The following is a 20761-nucleotide window of genomic DNA, read 5'->3' as shown; positions in this document are numbered from 1 at the left end:
ACAGAGAAACTCTGTCTCTCATGCAAGTGTCTGTATGCCTATTACTTGAGCAGCTGAGTAAAAACAGGCCACTTTGAGTTCAGAGTTCAAGCCCAGCCTTAACAACAGAGTGAAGACACTGTCTCAAAAGAACCCACCCTGAGTTGGCCAAAAGAACCCACCCTGAGTTGGCTATAATGGCACACACCTCGGAACTTGGGAGGCCGAGACAGGACGATCTCTATGGGTTCAAAGCCATCCTGGTCTGCATAGTGATTTTCAGGCCAACCAAGAATGAAAGGAAGAAAAAGCCACCTCATGAGACCTACTTTAGAGGTAGCTAAACATTACAGGTTATTACTTCTCCCAGGGAGCTCTCTTTCCACACAGGGACTCCTGCCAGTGATGGTGGTGCACGCCTTTACACTTGGGAGGCAGAGGCAGGTGGATACCTGAGTGTCAGACCAGCCAGGAAAGAAAGAAAGAAAAAAAAAAAAAAAAAAAAAAAGACTTCAGCGAAAATGCTAGAAATCAGTGTAATTTTGAGTCTTCATTCTCCCTCAGTTCCTGTTATGTCTACCACATGCCAAGCTGCTAGGAGCTCAAGTCAGGAAGAGGAAGCGGCCAGTGATGATGGCAGAAACAAATGCAATGCTTACAACTGGGGCCCCGAACTTGCTGTAAACTATTACAAGGTAACTTGGTACTCCACAAGAGGTACGGCGACTCCCCCCAAAAGCTGCTTTTATTACAGCAGTTAGGCAAATTCGCCAGCCCAGGCCAGACTAGCCATGGTTAAGATAGGCCAAGGCGTCTTTATTTAATATGACCAACTTTTATCTTTCAGTGACGTTTCCTCCTAGGTATAGTGGCACAGGCTTCCATCTCAGTCCTTAAAGAGCTGAGGCAAGAAGAGGCCAAGTGGGGAGAGATAGTGAGTTCAAGGCCAGCCTGGAGCTACTTGGCCCATCTTAAAACAGAGCAGAACAGAGCCACACCCAGCCCTGCCATCCCAGATGGAGACTTGCTATCCAGTTACAAATTACAGTTAATAAAACACAAAGAAAAGCTGTAAAACAGCAAAGCTTAAAGAAGCATCTGCCACGTTAAGTTCAATCATAGACGATAGTTTTGTATATGAACACTGCTACAGCTCCTCATATTTAAATCATACATAGCCAGTGACACCTCACTGTGCTAGCTCAGGCACTAAAGTGTGTCTAGAAAGAGATTTGATGACTATATACACAATCCAGATTTTAAAAAGAATAAATGTTCATTCTTTAGAACTTGGAGATTACATTAGAAAATAAAAATCATTGTAAAATTTACCAATTTGATATCATCCTGGCCTATCTAGTGAATTCCACGACCGCCAGAACTATGTAGAGAGACCCTGTCTCGAAAAACAAAAGCAAACAAACAGACAAACAAAATTAACATTTTCATGTTAGCTCAGTCTTATCATTTAAACCAAAGTTGAGGTTGGATACATGTTCTTGCCAGTTGCTCTTTTTGCTGAATGCAACATAATAGATGTTTATATGTACACTATTTGATTAAAGTATGCTATTTAAATGAGCATGTAAACTTTATGTACGTTTTCTTCTCATTAAGATATAATTAACCAGTTATAATGTTAGGTGTGTGACAATTTTAATGCTTTTAATCCTGTCAAACTGTCAATGCCAAGAACAGTTTCCAGTAAAGCATTACAAAAGCCTTTCAGGACTTAGAGGCTTCAGTGTTACCATGGCTAGTTCTTGCACCAAAAATGCTCAAATCTAGAAAAATTTCTCTAAGTTCTATCTTCTCAAATGCTTTTGAAAACTACAACTGAGAAAATGGAATCTATTTTTTAAAAATCATAAAAAAAAAAAAAAAAAAAAAGGAATGAGGGGCTGAAAAGAGAGCTCAACTGTTAAGAGCACTGGCTGCTCTTCCAGAGGACCAGGGTTCAATTCCCAGCAGCTGTGTGGGGGCTGACAACATCTGTAACTCCAGGTCCAGAGAATCCAGTACCCTCTTAGGGCTTCTGTGAGCACTGCATGCATATGGTACACTGATGTACAATAAAGATAAACACTCATACATAAAATAAAAATAAAGGAAAAATAAGTTTAAAAAAGTAGGAATGAAGCTTCTAGGTCAATACTAGCCTGATTTTCCCATGTTCTATTACTCAAGATTACGGCTACCAGCTAGAAGGTGCCATGCTACTGGAAGAGAAAAGTAGTCACCAATCATACCTAGCTGTAAACCCTGTGAGCTACAATGACTGGCCTGGTAAGATATGCCCCCTGGTGCAATAGAGTTATGAACATTAGGAGAGCAATGCTTGGATTTAAGCTCTATACGATGAAATTCATGATCCCAGGACCTATGGCTGGACACATCATAGGCCCTAAGAGAGAACCTACTGTTGTTATTTTGCTAAATAAATACAGTATTAAAACAACTCCTAAGACTTACTGCTGTACCCATACTGCATCTCCCAACCCTCAGTGGAGAAGCTTCTATTCACAACAGACAGTGTTCAACACAGAGACCCACAACTGACCAAGGTGCTGAGATTAAGAGGCTGTGGACCGTTCAACCCTAAACGGAACACTGTACCCGCTCCACCCCCACTCGGAGGCTCAGGTTTCAGGTGGAAGAGGTGACGGCAAGAGTGTGAGAAGTAGAGGCAGTGGATGTCTATGAGCAAGTAGTGTCTGCTGGACACAGCAGGGCAGCCACACATATGACTCACAGTAGCTGCAACAGCATGTACTAGGCCTCTGCAAGCCCCAGAAATACCAAGCTCAGCATGGAGACAGGAGTTGGGCATAAAAGCCCACTCCTAACCACGGAGCTATGGGCAACTGCTAACTTCTGGGAGAAGGACAAACAGTTTGCTCTAAGAGTGTAGCCCCTGGTAAGTTGACCATGTTCCAGAATCCTACATCCCAAGAATATATGGGCAATACACACTGGTTTTGACGGCTTTAAAAAATAAGAAGGAGAGCCAGGCCTGGTGGTACACAGCTTTAATCTCAGTACTTGGGAGGCAGAGGCTGGTGGACCTCTGTGAGTTAAGGGAAGGCTCGGTCTACATACTGAATTCCAGGATAGCCAGGGCTATATAGAGAGACAGCCTCAAAAATAAATAAATAAATGAATGAAGTTGAGTGAGTAGGGGAGGGGAAGTGGGTATGGAAAGAGTTAGGGGGTGATGAATACAATCAAACACACTTTATAAAACTCTCAGTGAACTAATAAAAAGTATATGAAACATTAAGAAGTTTCTATTTTGTATACTAAAACACAAAATGTAAAAATTATCAACTAGCACTTGAAAAGTATTATTATGTACAAAGTATCTACACATCACATTTGGCTTACAATCTTAAAAATGTAGTTACTATTACCAAGTAACGTTTTTCACACATAAGGAAACATGATATGACTAGTTAATTTGGTTAAAGGCCTTCAGGTATTACACGTAGTATTCTTTCTGACAGTTACTGCTCTGGTAGTTTGAATCAGAATAGCCCTCACATGCATATATTTGCATGCTTAAATCACTAGGATTTTTAAAGGATTAAGACATCTGGCCTTGTTGGTGGAAGAGTGTCATTGGAGGTGGGCTTTTAAGGTCTCTCTCAGGTTACTAACCAGGGTGTAGCTCTCAGGACCATGTGTGCCAACATGCTTCCTGCCATGAGAATAATGAACTAAACCTCTGAAACTGTAAGCAAGACCTCAGTTGAATGTTTCCTATCCTAAGGCATGGCCTTGGTCAGGGTGTCTCTTCATAGCAATAGAACAGTGACTAAAACAAGTGAAATCAGAGAGACCTCAATATCCTCCAACTGTTACTTTAGATTAAAAAAAAAAAATTACTACAGGGGCTAAAGAGATGGCTCCATGTAGAGTACTTGTTGCTCTTGAGAGGACTTGGGCTGGATTCCCAGCACCCACATGGTGGCTGACAACCAAACATAACTTGTTTCAGGGGATCCAAAGCTCTCTTCTGACCTCTGAGGACACCAGGAACATATGTGGTATACATACATACATTCAGGCAAAACGTTCATACACCTAAAATAAACAAGTAAATCTTTTTTTTTTCCGAGACAGGGTTTTTCTGTGTAGCCTTGGCTGTCCTGGACTAACTTTGTAGACCAGGCTGGCCTCAAACTCATAGCGATCCACCTGCCTCTGCCTCCCGAGTGCTGGGATTAAAGGTGTGCACCACCACCGCCCAACTAAACAAGTAAATCTTAAGGGGAAAAAAAACCACCAATGTTTTTCCTCAAAATGTTGTATTTTATACTAATTTATTTTCTTACAATTTTTTATTTAATACAATTTGGTAAGTTTGCATTCCCTGAGTAAGTGGGTCAACTATCACAGCTGCTCAAGGCACACACATGCCAGCTGAAGCTTAACACTGTTCCATTCTATACATACACAAACAGAGGAATGTTTATGGTAAGGCACAATTAAATTGTAAATTTCCCAGAGAAAACAAACATTGGAACTACTAGAATTATTTCCCAACAAATAGACCTACTGCAGAGATCACAATTGGGAAAAACATGAAACATTTTTAAAATGACAAACGCTCTGGAGGAAATTCTATTCTCTCCACTAAAAAAAGCGCGCACATATACACTCATGTTCCCTTCCCTCTCCCCATCCAATAATGCCCCCTCTATTTCCTGTAACAATGAATAAAATTAACAACAGATGGCTATTGAAGTTACTCACTGTAACTTTTACAAAGCCAATTGTCATTAATTTAACAGTATTTTGTTGCATATATTATAGTTTATCTTAATGCAGTGTCTTAAACATAGCATTATTTTAGCAATGGCTGCACACAGTTACTCTCCTCTATACCTCTTTACTCATTAATCACCTATCAACTGGACTTCTTAGTAATTGTTCAATAAGCATTTGCTTGCTTGCTTGTTTATTTTGAGACAGGGTCTCACTAAATAGCCTGACTGGCCTGGAACTCACTTTGTAGCCCAGGCTAGACTTGCATAGAGCTATATCTACCTCTGCCCCCAGAGTACAGGAATTAAAGATGTTGACTCTGTTTCTTAGCAATTAAACTTTATTATACAACCCAACTAGCTTATACAAGAAGGAAAAAGGTTAAAGGGACAAAAGAGTGAACCTTGCAGTAGCCGTTCCACAGGACGGGTCCTTAGGTGTCTCTCTGGCCCGCTGCTCTGCATGCTCTCTCTGCGCTCTCCCGCCCAGCTCACTTTGTTGTTCTCTCTTCTCCAACTCCCTGAGTCACGTGGGAAGGACCATCTCCTTCTCCGGGTGAGGGTCAATTAGAAAGACAATAGTCCAGGTGGGGTTCCCAGGTATGTTTCCTGAATTCCAGCACCAGGATGGCTCCACTCAGTCTGTCACAAGGTATTCATGGGGTGCCCCAAGGGTAAAGCCCCCCAAGACTGCTCCCACCTGTGACAAGGCTTATTCTTTCCCACATAAGGGTGTTTGTTACTCTGCTTGGTGCATTTGTTAGTTTTAATTCAATTAATGTAGTAAAAACATGTAAGACAACATATACCCATGTCTAATACTTTGAAACGTCGACTACTCCACCGTACCTCCTATGTAACATCTCTGAGATTTAGATTTACCTTGAAGTCACATTTGGCAACCTCTCCTTTATTTTGTGGACAATAAAATAAATCTGTCATTTACAATCTCTGACATCTTACACTTAATGAATAAAATCTTCACAAAGACATAAACCAAGAACACTTCCGGGGTGCTGGAGAGATCCCCAGCAGTTAGGAGCACTTGCTGGTCTTGCAGAGGACTCAGTACCCACATAGTGCACATACATATATGCTGGCAAACACTCACACATCTAGAAATTTAAAAAGAACATTTTTCTGGGCCAGGCTCGGTAAGTAAAGACACCTGCCATCAAGCTCAGGCCAGTCCCTGAGACAGACCCGCATGGCGGACGCCTGCCAGCCGTCTTCTGGCCGCCACAGGCTCTCTTTGGCACACATGCACCCCTCACCAATATGCACACGGAAAATAAGTAAAAATGTAACAAACTTTAAACAACATTTTTTCTCATGCTGTTTGATAAATGGGCAAATGTCCGAAGTGGTGACTACAATGTAAGGCGTTACGGGTTACACATGCAAGTGGCGCTCTTGCTCACCACATCAATGTGTAAAGGATGAAAAGATCTTATTATTGTAGTTTCAGTATGAGTTCTCGGGAGATTAACTAAGATGAATTTTATTATTAAACGCATGACAGACTTAATAAACAGCTGGGACCTGTGGGATAAGAGAGTGTAATCTACACCACTGTCTCAGGCTTCTGTAGCTGACTGGCTGAAACCAATTTGGAGAAGATTTGGCTCATTTCATTTTGTATGTCCACGTAACAGCCCATCACAGAGGGGTCTCGGCAGGGACTCAGGGCACGAACCTGGATGCAGAGACTAAGCCCAGACTGTGGAGGGATGCTGCTTATTGGCTTGCTCAGTTTGTTTCCTTATAGACCCCAAGGCCACCTACCTAGGGGATCGCTAGCCACAGAGGTCTGGGTTCTCCCACACCCAACACTAATCAAGAGAATGGCTGGAGCATGACAACAGGCTGGTTTGGTTGGGGCATTTTCTCAATTAAGGCTCTTTCGTCCCGGGCTATTCTAGTTTGTGTCAAGCTGACAAAAACTAACCAGCACAATTGCAAAAAAAAAAAAAAAAAAAAAAAAAAAAGCAGACTTCATTTATACTAGCAGTCTACTCTCCGAAAAAGAAATCAGGGAAAAAATCCATTCAGAAGAATTCCCCCCACATCAAGTATTCAGGAATATATCTAAGCACAGAAGTGAAAGACCTCTCCAATGAAAATGTCGAAATACTGAAAAAGGAAGTCACAGAACACATTAGACAACGGAAAATAGTTCATGTTCCTAAATGGGCAAAACTAATATTTAGAAAATGTCTATACTACTAAAATTAATGTACAGAATTAGTGTAGCACCTATAAATTTTTTTTCATGTCATATTTCAGAGATTGAGAAAAAATAACACAAGAACTCATATAAAATCACAAAGGACTGAAAATAGCCGAGGAAATCCTAAGGAGTAGGAACAATGCTGGAGGTATTAAGATACCTGACCTCAAATTATACTATAGAGCCATAGTGACAAGGACAGCCTGTACCGCTATAAACAGACAGGAAGCTCAGTGGGATAGAATGTAGGAAGTAAAGCAGCAAGGCTACACCCATTTAGTTTTGACAAAAACAAAAAACAAGACAAAAACATACATGGAGCCGGGGGTGGGGATAGTATGTTGACTAAATAGTGCTGGAAAAATTGCCTTCTACCTCATTCAAGAATCAATGTGAGCCGGGTGTGGTGGTACACGCCTTTAATCCCAGCACTCAGGAGGCAGAGGCAGGTGGATCATTGTGAGTTTGAGGCCAGCCTGGTCTACAAGGGAGTCCAGGACAGACAAGGCTACACCTTAATTTAAAACCTGAAATACTGACACTGAAGAAAACAAAGAGGAAGCCCTGCGAGATGCTGGGGTAGGCAAGAGCGGTTAAACAGATCACCAGCAGCAGCAGGACGACTACCAAGTAGCAACAGGTGGGGCTACATGGAAATTAAGTTTTTGTACAGCAAAGGAAACAACCAGCAGAGTTAACAGACAGCCCAGATAATGGGAGAAAGTCTCCACCAGCCACACTTCAGACAAGGGGCTGATATCCAGAATTTGCAAAGAAATGAAACTGCCAATCAACAAATGAATAAATGAACTAAGTAGATAATTTTGTAAAGATGCAAATGGACAATAACTATTTTTAAAAAGAGTTCAATATTTTTAGCCATTGAGGAAATACAAATTGAAATTACTCTGAGACACCTCATCCAATTAGATTGGCTAGAATCAAATCTAACAACAAAGGTCGAAGAGGATGTGGAGAGAAAGGAATCCTTATCTACTGCTAGTGAGGGTGCAAATTAACACAGGCAGTGTGGAAATCAGCTTGGAGGTTTCTAAAAGATTTCCAAAGGGAGCTGCCTACCAGAAGGCCCAGCTATTAACTCCACAGCCCACCACGGAGATGCCTGCACCCTCTGCTTACTGATGCTTTATTCACGACTAAAGCAAAGAATTGGAGTTGACCTACGTGTTCATCAACATATACTTGGATAATAAAAGCTCACTTTGCATATATCAGTGTGTGTGTGAATATTACTCAGCTTTAAAGAAAAATTAAGTTAAACAATTTGTAAGAAGTCAGGAATGGTGGCACACGCCTTTAATCCCAGCACTTGGGAGGCAGAGACAGATGGATCTCTGTGAGTTGAGACCAGCCTGGTCTACATAGTGAGTTTCATGCCCCAGCCAGAGCTACACAGTAAGACCCAGTCTCAAAAATCAAAACAAAACAGCAAAAACAACACACAAAATGTCAGAAGAACGAACTTCAAAATGTATATTAAGCTCTTGCTTTCTGATCTCTCCTTTGCTCCTTCTCCACATCATTAAAAATGTATAGTAAATAGGGTCACACAGTCTCAGAAAGAAAAACCACATGTTCTCTTTCCTATTCGCAATTTAGCCAGCACGTGTGTGTTTGTGTGTGTGTGGGGGGGGGGGGGGTGTTGGGGGCGGCGTACAGATGGCTACAGTATAACAAGAAGAAAATACAACAAGGTCAAGGTCAGTGCATAAGGAAGGACTGGACGCAGGTAATGGACATGAGTTTTGAGAGAGGACGGGGCTAATTGGTTTTCTAGTTCTAATTCTGTCATGGATTTTGTTCCGTTTTTGGTGATGGATAAGTGCATGAAAACACATTGGAAACTGAAAGTCTATAGCTTTATCCGAGGCTCTACAGCTCCCATTCCAAATACCTATTTTAACTGCATGGAAGTTCACTGAGTTGTATGGGCCTTGGGTCTGGTTATTTTTGGTGTGTGATGTTTTTATGTATTTGCAAGTGATGAAATATTATAATTTTACAGTATAAAATATAACAAAGTTTATAAAACTTTAAAAATGTTTATAAAAGAGGAAGTGAGAAACACAAGCTGGCCTGAGGGAGTGACAACTAGGACAAGGTTGCGGTTCCATGGTGCAGCAATCGTCTAGCACGTACAAGGCCGTGGGTTTGACACATGAAATACATTAAATATACTTGTAGTTATAATATTTAAAGAGTACAGACCTACTGCTCACTAAAGACTGAGACTATCAAACACTATTTACCAGTAGTCCCAGCACTTGAGAAGTCCAAAGGCAGGAAGATCACTGTGAGTTCAAGGCCAGCCTGTGCTACACAGCAAGATCCAACCTCACAAAACCCTAACCCAAACCAAATGAAACCCACCACCAAAAAGCCTGGCACAGTGGCTAAGACAGCAAGACTTGGGTTCCCGGATGCCTAGGCTACATAACAAGACCCTGTCTGGGCAAGAGGGAACATGAGAAGGAATGAGGGAAGGGATGCAGGAGGGCAGGAGGGAGGGGATGCAGGAGGGAGGGCAGGTGGGAGGACAGGCAGGAGGGGATGCAGGAGGGCAGGAGGGAGGGGATGCAGGAGGGCAGGCAGGAGGGGATGCAGGAGGGCAGGAGGGAGGGGATGCAGGAGGACAGGTGGGAAGGCAGGAGGGAGGGCAGGTGGGAGGGGATGCAGGAGGACAGGTGAGAGGGCAGGAGGGAGGGCAGGAGGGAGGGATGCAGGAGGGCAGGCAGGAGGGCAGGAGGGAGGGGATGCAGGAGGACAGGTGGGAAGGCAGGAGGGAGGGCAGGTGGGAGGGGATGCAGGAGGGCAGGTGAGAGGGCAGGAGGGAGGGCAGGAGGGAGGGGATGCAGGAGGGCAGGTGGGAGAGCAGGAAAAAGGGGATGCAGGAGGGCAGGTGGGAGGGCAGGAGGGAGGGCAGGAGGGAGGGCAGGAGGGAGGGGATGCAGGCAGAAGGGGATGCAGGCGGGAGGGGATGCAGGAGGGAGGGGATGCAGGAGGGCAGGTGGGAGGGCAGGAGGGAGGGCAGGAGGGAGGGGATGCAGGCAGAAGGGGATGCAGGAGGGAGGGGATGCAGGTGGGGATGCAGGCGGGAGGGGATGCAGGAGGGAGGGGATGCAGGAGGGGCTCAAAAGCAAAGGGGGAGACACTCAGATGATAAAACATAAAGAAATTCAATTAGAGTAGTGAGTGGGAGTTGGGCTTTGTAATAAAATAATCATGAAAATTAGATTTATTGAAACACAAGACTTAATTTGTTAGTCACAAAAGTCACTAAGAAAGATACCTCGTATTAGATTTTTTTCTGTTAAGTATTTGAGAAATTATACTCCAATTGAAAATGTATTCGGAACACATGAGGACTTTAAATTTCTAAGTGCCAGTATATACTTTAGGGTTTAATCCTTTAGAGACAGTCAAACATTAATCAAAGAGAATATGAAAATTCTTATATTTTTCCATCTAAAACACCATTAGTGAAAAACAAAACAAAGCAAAGCAAAAACCAAAAACAGACAAAAAATATACCTAGTAACATTTAAGTCAAATTAATAGGCTTAGGAAAAAACACATTTAAAACAAATTGTAACTTCAGTAGGCGAGATAGCCCAGAGGGTAAAAGTGCTAGCTGCCCAATCGAGGCAACCTGAGTCGAGCCTGAAGAAGCCCTCTCCCAAAGCTGTCCTCTTGGCTTCAACCATGCTTGGGACTCGTACACTCTTACGCAAACACACAGATCACACTTTAAAAAGTTACGGTTAAGTCAATTGAGTTCTAATTTACACAAGGTAAAAGAGACAGATGAATTCAAACACTTGTGGCGTTGGTGGGCAGTGCTGAGGACAGCTGCCTTCCAAACAGAGAACTTATAGGTGAGTCCATCACATTAGCAATAGTAGTATTTAATGCTAAGCTGGGGACTTCTGGCAAAGAAATAAAATAAAAACCATATACACAAGTGTAAAAGAAATCAGTATAATTTTTAACTGCAAGAAATAAGACTAATAGAAAAATCTAAGAAATGTAATTTTAAGAGTTTTGTTTAGCTGGACATGATGTCATCATATACCCGTAATCTCAGACTGCGGCAAGAGAGGATCGCCAGTAGAAAAAGCCAACCTGGACTACACTACAAAACCCAGTCTCAAAAAAAAAAAAAAAAAAGTAAATTTACACATAAAAGGATCAAAAACTATAGGAGCTGTAGGGATAATGTCAATTAAAAGTAATTAGACTAGCAGTATTGTCCTGAAGCTCAGACAACAGAATAGTCTAGATATAGGCTCCTAAATATGGCAATGTGCTCACAAAAAAGAAGGCATTTTTATGGAGAAAGAGCTGGCTGCTTATAACCTATCCCAAGGTAACACGTTATCCATACTATAAAACTAGATTTATCTCCTCCATGCCAAACACAGACACACATTACAGACAGACATGTGGACAAGGAATGGATAACCGCTGTAGAAGAAAACAAAGACCGTGTTTCAGACTTTAAGAAGATATGGCTTTAATATGACAATCAAAATAAAAAAGTTACATGAGCAAGCCTAGCGGTACATGGCCGTAAGTTCAGTACTCGGCCGCTGAGGCAGGAAGTTCATGAGTTCAAGTACACTGACAAACATATTAAAATGAGTAAACCTTTCATATAACAGAGCCACCATTGGCAGATAAACAGTACTGAACAAGGACTGAAGGAAAACATGAGGACGGAAAAAAGACGGGAAAGAGCTCAACTCCTCAGGGAAATGCAAATTAAACCTACAATAGCAGTTCCCACTTAGACGGCTGAGGCAGGAGAGGTGATGGAGCTCTGGAAAAATTCAGGTCACCCTACCTATTATTAACATTAAGTAACAGCTAGGAGAGCATTTCTCACTAATGAGGTGGCAGGACGTCTCAGCAAAGTGCCACGGCTGAGCTCTGGAAGGCGCAGGGAGCCGGACAGCCCCATGAACCGCTGGATAATGCCAGTGGAAATGTGGGTTTATAGTAATGGGAGATTTTGGAGAACAAACTGAAGACTGTGATAGGGATGCCATGTCGTGCCACCCGATTCTGCAATCCCAGCTGTCAGTATTTATGCATGAGCTCTAGAATAAGAGTACATCCTCCTGAGAGATCTGTATGACAGCCAGTAGCTCTGCTTGCAATGGAAATCAATAAATACATAGCTACAGACCGATAAAGTTCTGATGGTTTTCTACCCATACAGTGAAGCATTATACATCAGCTAAAATTAAAAACTAAACACATCCACAACAGCAGCATAGACAAACTCTGCAAGTTAGAAAATGATGGGCCCTCTAAGATAGCCTTGTGTCAAACTGTTTGAAAACAACATGTGCAATGCTAGGGACACTCAGACACTGTAGGAATGCGCCTTTTTGTTAGGAAAATAACACAAAAACCAGGAAGCCAACATACTAACACTGTTAGAATGTACAGAGAGTAGAGTTTATATTTTTTTACTGGTATTTTTAAAGTTTTTTTTTTTTTTTATTAATTTATTCTTGTTACATCTCAATGTTTATCCCATCCCTTGTATCCTCCCATTCCTCCTCCCCCCCCATTTTCCCATTATTCCCCTCCCCTATGACTGTTCCTGAGGGGGATTACCTCCCCCTATATATTCTCATAGGGTATCAAGTCTTAAAGTTTTTTTTTTTTTTACATTTATTTATGTATGTATTTATGAGACTAGTTCTTGGTCTATAATCCAGGCTTGGCTCAAATCCAGATCCTCCTGCCTCAGCACCCTGAGTACTGGGATTACAGGTATGTAACACTATGTCCACTATTTTCCATTTTTAATTACATAAAATTGAATCTTAACCTTTCTATATAGGAGTACACATGTGGGTAAGAAAAACAATAAAAAAAAAGAATAGAGCCAGCAGTAAGACAAATTTATAAAATCTGTTATAACATGTGTGGATATGCTATAGTTGGTAAATACATCTTTCCAGAAAGGCACAGTGAAGACAGATTTAACAAATATTGTTTTCGAAAATTCTATTCATTAATATATGCCAGAAATGGAATTTTTAGTCATAAATTCAAAGGAAACTAGATTAATTTGGAAACACCACAGAGACACACACAATATGGAGAAAAGTCTGATTCTGAGTGTGGTGTATTAATTTATCCCGTGGATGGAAGCAAATAACATGAAGGGAGAGCGCAGCACTGAGACCAGAGCCTGTGGCGCCACCCTGAAAGGAGCCTTTTTGAAACACTGATGAAATCGATACCGCTAAGGAATTCAAATAGGTTTGCTAAAACCTTAAAATCTAAAATTTCAAACTCTGAAGAGTAAAGCTTTATGATTCATCTGTACAACACACACACACACACACACACACACACATGTACACACACAATATACAACCTGGCTGACATGAACAAGACAGTTTTCAGTAAGTCAAAAGACATGGTGTAGGGGGGCGTAGATCACTATATATTTAATCCCTACACAATTTTAAGGAATACCAAACCCGTGTCATGTGACTTTGTCCCACCCCCAACACATTATCAGCATCGTTTGACTCAGTGGCATACACAGTTCCTCATGTAACACTTTGCTGGCTGTGCGTGTTTTACAAAGTGGAAAGTAGGCTACACCCACCGAGATCACGTCTTACATTTTGAACAATCCCATGCACGCATGCAGTGTGTTGTAGGCACAGGGTTTCCCTCCCTCTCCTACCTTTGTGCCTGGTGACATATCAATAGGTCACTTTTTACTGTGCAATAGGACTTACTAGAGACTGACTGCTGCTCATATGCAAATCATTAGTGACAGAAAGTATTTGCCTCCCACGTAGCTGGGACTACAAGTGTGCTTGATGGGTGTGGCGTCACAGCAGTAAAGCGGACACTCACAGCAGCCGCTCAGCACAGCAGCAGGACTTGCTATGAAACTGCGTCTTACTGTTAGTGTGATAAGCTTCATATTTTTCCCCCTAGCCCAGGCTGGCCTCCACCTAGGTAAGAGCAAGGCCAGCCTGAATAACCAAGGAAAGAGGGCTAGGGATCTTACCCGGTACTAGAGAGCTCACATAGCATGGTGAGGCCCTAGGTTCAGTCCCCAGAACCACACAGCAAAAGAAAAAAACCAAACCAAATCACAAACCATGGGCACTGGGCTAGAGCTGCTCAGCCGCATGCACAAGGCAATGGGTTCAACGCCTGCTACCACACACACACACACAGACGTACATAAATACAAGCACACACACCAAACACATAACATACATATATACACACACCACACAGACACACATGTACATAAACACAAATACACACCACACACAAATATACATAAACAAATACACACACCAAACACATACACAAACACACATATGTATATAAACACAAATACACTAAACACTTAACACACATACATACATATCACACAGGCACACACACACAAACACAGAAAACTCACTCACTTCCCTAAGTATGTTGCTCTGGCAGACTTCATGGTGCATTCGGGAGGGTGAGGCTGAAGGGTCTCAAAGAAGGCCTAGGCCTAGGTCAAGCCCTGTGTCAAGCAAACACACAGAAAAGACTTGTCAGTCATTCAAGAGGCAGCTACATGAACCACTGTGTGTGTGTGTGTGTGTGTGTGTGTGTGTGTGTGTGTAAAAGCTGCTCAGAGACAAAGGAGCGGAGACAAGATTGCAATATGAACGCGTCTCAACAAAAAGCACTCCTATTACAGAGGAATGGAAACTGAGAGGAAGCATCTCAGGAGGCCAGGAGAAGCAGGAACAGCTCTGCCATGGCGGCTTCTCAGAACTAACAATATCTAGTGACACAGTGACACATCATACACCTCATTTCTGCTGTTGATTCTAAGTGCTGAGGCCACGTGATGCTTTCTTGTGTAAATTTCCTACAGAAAGGAAAATAACAAACAAGCTAACTAACAGGAAAACCAGTATGCTAGTTACTTGGCAGGAATTTCAAAATGTGTTAATAAATTATCAAGTTTTGCCTTGGTGTCTTTTTTTCACTAAGAACTTCTAAAAAGGGGTCGGGGGAGCAGTGTAGAATCACATGGAAACTTTTAGAGAGAGACACACACACATACATATATGTATATATACACATATGTGTCTGTATATTACACACATGCATGTGTGTCTATGTATGTGTGTGCATGCATGCGTGTATATACGTGTATGCATGTATATGGTTTATTAGAGTGGCTTACAGGCTGCTTTCTAGCTAGTCCAACAAATGCTGTTTCTTAGCAGAAAGTCCAAGAATCCAATAGCTGTTCAGTCCACGATGCTAGCTGTCTCAGGCGGTCTTCAGTTCATGTCACTAGATGCTTAAAAAGCATGCTCTGCTGCTAGTGAAGAAACGCCTTGGCAGCAGGGTGGGTGAACTTGCAGTGAGAACAAGGGCAAGCAGGCAAAAGGCCAAAGTGTCCTCCTTCCTCATCCTTTGTCTGTGCTGCCAGGAGACGCTGTGGTCCAGATTTAGGGTGTCTTCAGGCTCAAAAGACCCAACTGACTAAAAATCAGAGGTGTGAACAGTAACGTTTACTCCCCTAAGGTAACTGTTGTCTGGGAGGCTTACTGCCTCCTTCTGCTAACCTGCGCCAAGTCCTGGAGGCTTCTAGGCTCCGTACAATCTAACCAAGGCCTAGAACGTTTTCAGCCTCTGAGACTTACTGCTGAATAAACTCACCCTTTCTAGTTCTTTCTGAGCTCTGGCTGGTTCAACTCAGCTGTTCTGGCTCAAACTCCTCTCCTGGCTGACTGATTCCATCCAGCTTCTCTCTCAGCTTCTGACGGTTTGCTCTGCTGGGCCTCATGGTAACTCTGGCTATCAGATCTCATCTCCTGGCTCCTCTACTCTGTCTCCACCTGTGTCTAGCTCCTCTCTTCAATCTGTCGCTGTAAAACTAAATTCTATGAGCTGAACAGCCATGAACTCAACTCCACCGCGCTGCCTCTCTGCTGACTCAACCAAACGCCATTGACTAGAACGCAGAGATCTGCATGCTTGTCTCCTGAGCGCGGGGACTAAAGGCATGCACTTTTCTCTACCTGAAACTTGCTCTATACCCGGCTGGCCTTGAATGCAGACACCTGCTTGCCCCTGTCTCCTGGAATTAAAGGCGTGTCTGTATTTCAGCTGGATCACACAGACCTAGGAGGTCTTTGGATGCCATCTCTTGTCAGAGCAGCCGTGTTCTGAATTAAAATTCCTCTACACAGGTGTGACCAGGCGCTTGGGTTTTTAGTTCATTCCAGATGTAGTCAAGTTGACAACCAAGAGCAGCCATCACCAGGCCTGTGCAATTACTGAAGGAAGCACCGCATCAGTAACATGTTCAACTAACATTGGTGCTAGGTGTTACTGTTTTTTAAAACGTTGTTCAGAGACGGTGAGGCTCATTATTTTAATTAAAATCACCCTCAAAAGGAAAACAAAGCAACTCTTTTCTGGAGCTAAACACTGGGTAGGCCTGCTGCTGCTGCAGCATCAGGCTAGTGGCTAGATGGTGTTTACAAATGGCATTATAATAGTGCAAAATTCAGCAGACTATGGTTCCTGAGCGATGACACAATATACACGGATGAAGTTGTGCAGGAAGGCATACGTGACTAAATTCACAAGGACAAATTCTACTACGAGCCACATCAGAAAGAGGTTGTTAGGAAGGAAAGGCAGAAAAGCAGACGCAGAAGTGATCTTGCAGCCGGGCTCTGTGGGTGTGCCTGTTCTGGAGATGTTTATGACGCTGGTCCCACCTGAGTCACGCTTTAAGAATCGTCTGCTCTGCAGATGTCTCATAACATCTCATAAAATGCTTTCACTATACTTGCTTCCATCCAGCAGCCACCTAGCTTTTTTTGGTAAACAGCAGCAGTGCTTTTGAAAGCACCATCAATGTCTCCATGCTTGTCCATCCTCCCTGCTCCCCAGACAAGGGCTTGCTCAGGAGCTCAGGCTGGTCTTGAACTGCTGATGCTCCTACCAGCTTCCAGAGTGCTGGGATAACAAACAAGGGTCTGGGCACACACCAAGCACCAAGACCATGTTGGGGCTGGACTAGGCCCCAGGTGATGCACTGAGCTTGAAGCCAGGCTGAGCAGAGCCAGGTCCTGGGTGTTCTGAGGTGCGAAGCGCTTTCTGGCCAGGTGTTTTTCACATTACGGGAAATGTAACTGAAAACTGTATTGGCAACACATCAGCCAGTAAAAATACATGCTGCAGTAAGAGGACACGTCTCTGAGCAAGAAATATATGAGCTAAGATCTTCAAAGGAAGATGAGTCAAAGACATGATCAGATACAAAGAAAACAAAGACAGAGTCTGTGTCTCTAGCTACAGTCTTTGATTTAAAACAACAAAAGAAAAAAACAAAACAAAACAAAACAACAACAACAACAACAACCCCACTTGCTTCACCCAAACTGATCTTATCAAGATGGCCAGTGACCTTTCAAACAGCAAAGTTACAATTTAAAAACCTTAAATTATCTATATTTTCCCCTCTGGAACGGAGCCACACATCATTTGGGCAAATGCTGAGGTTAGCTGCTTGGGTAGGGAGGCTAAAACAGAGCAGAAACAACGAACGCAGCCTGGTCCCTTCAAAGTTACTTTCCGCCGAAAAGAGAGGTAGGGAGGCAGAAGAAAAGGAAGAGTAACTGGTTAACAACTGATGACCTCAGGGTACCACTCGGAAGGACTGAAGAACGCAGGCATCAAAGCAGAGGGAGCATGCTTGTGGTGCCGAATGGCTCTTGGGAAACTCCCTCCCTCTCACGGCCCTGATTCCTCAGGTGAGGTAACAACTTAGTTTCAGATTGGCTATGTGGATCATTAGCATGAGTAGTCATTTTATTGGGGGGGGGGGGTATCTGATCTCAGGTAGGAGTGGAGCAGCAGAAGAGGTCAAGGGCAATGCGATGGCCTCCAGTGATAAATGTGGTGGTCAGTTCGTCCTTGTTTCACTGACATAAGCATTACTAGGGCAACACACTGGGGACTTTCCCTTCCAGAATCACACTTACAGACAACTTCAAATCCACTGAACTTCACGGAGTGCGCCTTTCGGTGAAATCAACGACCATAACCAAAACACTACAGTGAAACCTCAAACTGTATCTACAGCTGAGCCTTCCTCATTTCTCCTCCATATCCCAAGGCAAGTGGGCAACCTGCTGACCCCGCCCTCTCCCACAGGCCAATGTGCACACTCTGCCATGACAGCAAGTGGCAGCTCCTTCCTTTGGCTTTACTGTTTCGTTGCCCGTGAAACAAGGGCTCACTATGTCCCCCAGGCTGTCTCCCAAGGCCTGCCTTCACCTCCCTAGTTGAAGGGTGACAGGCGTGCACCGCCTAGGCCCGTCTCAAAAGGCTCATTTTCAATTCGCTCTGTAGCACGGGCTCCTCCGAGCCAGTCTGTCCACAGCTCCTCGGCCACCTCCTTCTGTTCCCCCTTACTCCTTAGACTGAAGAGACGCCCCACTTGGATGACTAAGGTGCTAGCTGTTGGGGGATCTTCAGAACCCACGCTAGCTGATGACATCAGTAAGTTCCTCCTTTCTTTAGTTCTACTACAAATAGGACGTGTCGTTGCCTCGACCCGTGCAAAGCACATACAGTAACTTGAAGAAAAGTAACTGGAAAAGCCTACGGAAGCCAAAACCAAACAAAAACCAAACTCCCAAACAAATAAAACCCACACATCCCCAGAGGTCAACTGTGATGTTCTGGAGAACTCAGCCCATTCAGAACCAGGCCTAGAAAACTCAGCCTCCCCCACCCTCCCACTGTCTGTCTGACACTCCTCCCCCCAGCCCCGTCCCAACTCCCTAATAGCAAATCTTCCGCCCTGCAAGCTCATCTTCTAAACAGCTGTGGTGGCAGGCAACCAGTGCGTCCATCTGTTCCAGCAACAATCCTCCTCAGACTGAAGAGGGAACCTTTTTTCCCACAGCCGAGCACTCTCCACTCCTTCCCAACTGGCTGTCATTGTCGCACCTCTATGTAGTCTACATACATTACCTATTTACTGCCTCAGCCATGTCCTACCGCACAGAGGGCATTCGGTCAGCAGGCACTTGCTGGCTGAAGCCTTAATGTGATTCATTTGGTCTTCATTTTCCTTGGGATGAAGACTTCCCTGGGGGGCCTGGAGAGATGGCTCAGTGGTTAAGGGAACCGAATGCTCTTCCAGAGGACCGGGGTTCAAATCCCAGCAACCACATGGCAGCTTGCAACTGTAACTCCGAGATCGGACACTCTCACATAGACATACATGCAGGCAAAACACCAATGCACATAAAATAAGAGAGAGAGAGAGAGAGAGAGAGAGAGAGAGAGAGAGAGAGAGAGAGAGACAGACACTGGTACATCTCTGACTTTCTAAGACTGGGCTAAATGTTCCTCTAGCCAACAATATTAACCAGTATTAGAACTGTATATTTACTGTATATTGTTTTTCTGACAAGATGAAGGGTTCTGTCTTTTCCACTCTTGTATGCATTCAAAGGCCCATTTTATTATGTTCGGAGGTTTATTTTATGTATGCGTGCATTGTTTCTATGTGTGCCTGTGCACCACGCGTATGCCTGGGGTCTGCTGAGGGCAGAAGAGGGCACTGAGACCTCCAGAACTGGAGCTATGGATGGTTGTGAGCTGCCATGTTGAAGCTGAGAATCGAACTCAGTCAGTCTGTTAAGAACTAGTGTTCTTAACTGCTAAAGCGTCTCTCTAGTCCCTAGTTAATATTTTATGACTACATTTACTCTGCAAAGGATTAAAATCCAATCAGACTATCAGTCTATTAGAAACAAAAACAAACAAACAAACAAACAAAAAAACCTTCCAAACCTGAGTTTTCTCAAGTATAAAGACTTCAAAACACCTTTGGAGAAATAACTGAATCAATCAAAGATAATCAATTTGGGAGGCTTTTCTAGGCTTCTTTTCATACAGAAGCTTTTAAAGCTTGTAGGACTTCAATCGTAAGAACACTGGGAGTTCTTTCCAGTCTCACGGAAAACGCACTTCCTTTAAAAGCTCCCCTTCGGAATTCTATATGCCCGAGAAAATAAACACAAAACACATCCGGAAAGGGCAAAGGTGCAGTTGCAATGCACAGGGATTCCTAATCCATGCACTGCTGGTTCACGTGGTAGGAAGACAGCAGAAAGCAGCAGCGTGGAGCCTTTTCCAGCGGCTCTTTGCCTTTTCAGACGGTGATCCATCCCCAAATCCACCAAAAGGTGTTGGGTACCTGCTAATTCTCCCCCCAGCAAGCCCCTGGAAAAGGCCTTGGGACTCTAAAAGGCAGCAATCCCACATGGCTTCGGCACCAAAATATCAGAGGAAATGGAGGAAGGAAAAAAACATTTCCAATGAACAGGTAACAGCCAAGCCTACCAAGCTTACCAGACAGATGCTCCCAGTTAGCCCTGGCCTCCAGAACCGTTGGTTCGCGGGCAGCGACAAGAAGTGTCGCGGTGGCATCTGGGGGTTGTAGTTTCTGTCGCAAACAGACCGCGTCGGTAGCATTACAACTACATTTCCCAAAAGCCAACGCAAAGACGCCCTGCCTACTTAAATCTGGTGGGGGGGGTGAATTGGCTGTCACAAATTTTTAGGCGAATCTTCAACTATATCCCATTTCTACTAGGGCTACCACTGGGCCCTTTATTTTTTGTGTCTTTCTTGTGCGGTAAACATCTCCGGCCATCTATACTCCTTACTTGTTCTTCCCCCT

The 20761-nt window shown here is 43.6% G+C and overlaps 1 protein-coding gene across 2 annotated transcripts in view; it reads right to left on the bottom strand.

The window, feature by feature from the left end:
• The window catches only part of Cep57l1 (centrosomal protein 57 like 1), a 64108-nt gene extending 43523 nt beyond the window's left edge, over nt 1-20585 (bottom strand). For both annotated transcript variants that reach the window (XM_051164288.1, XM_051164287.1), the window contains exon 1: nt 20431-20585. In XM_051164288.1, the coding sequence (XP_051020245.1) occupies nt 20431-20553 (123 nt within the window). In that variant the 5' untranslated portion in view covers nt 20554-20585. The remainder of the gene's footprint in view (nt 1-20430) is intronic.
• Nucleotides 20586-20761: the final 176 nt, after the last annotated feature.

The sequence above is a fragment of the Acomys russatus genome, chromosome 21, assembly GCF_903995435.1.
Source record: "Acomys russatus chromosome 21, mAcoRus1.1, whole genome shotgun sequence".
In the NCBI taxonomy this organism is placed as follows: Eukaryota; Metazoa; Chordata; class Mammalia; order Rodentia; family Muridae; genus Acomys; species Acomys russatus.
The sequence above is the reverse complement of the archived record's forward strand: the minus strand, read 5'-3'. Positions and strand labels throughout refer to the sequence as shown.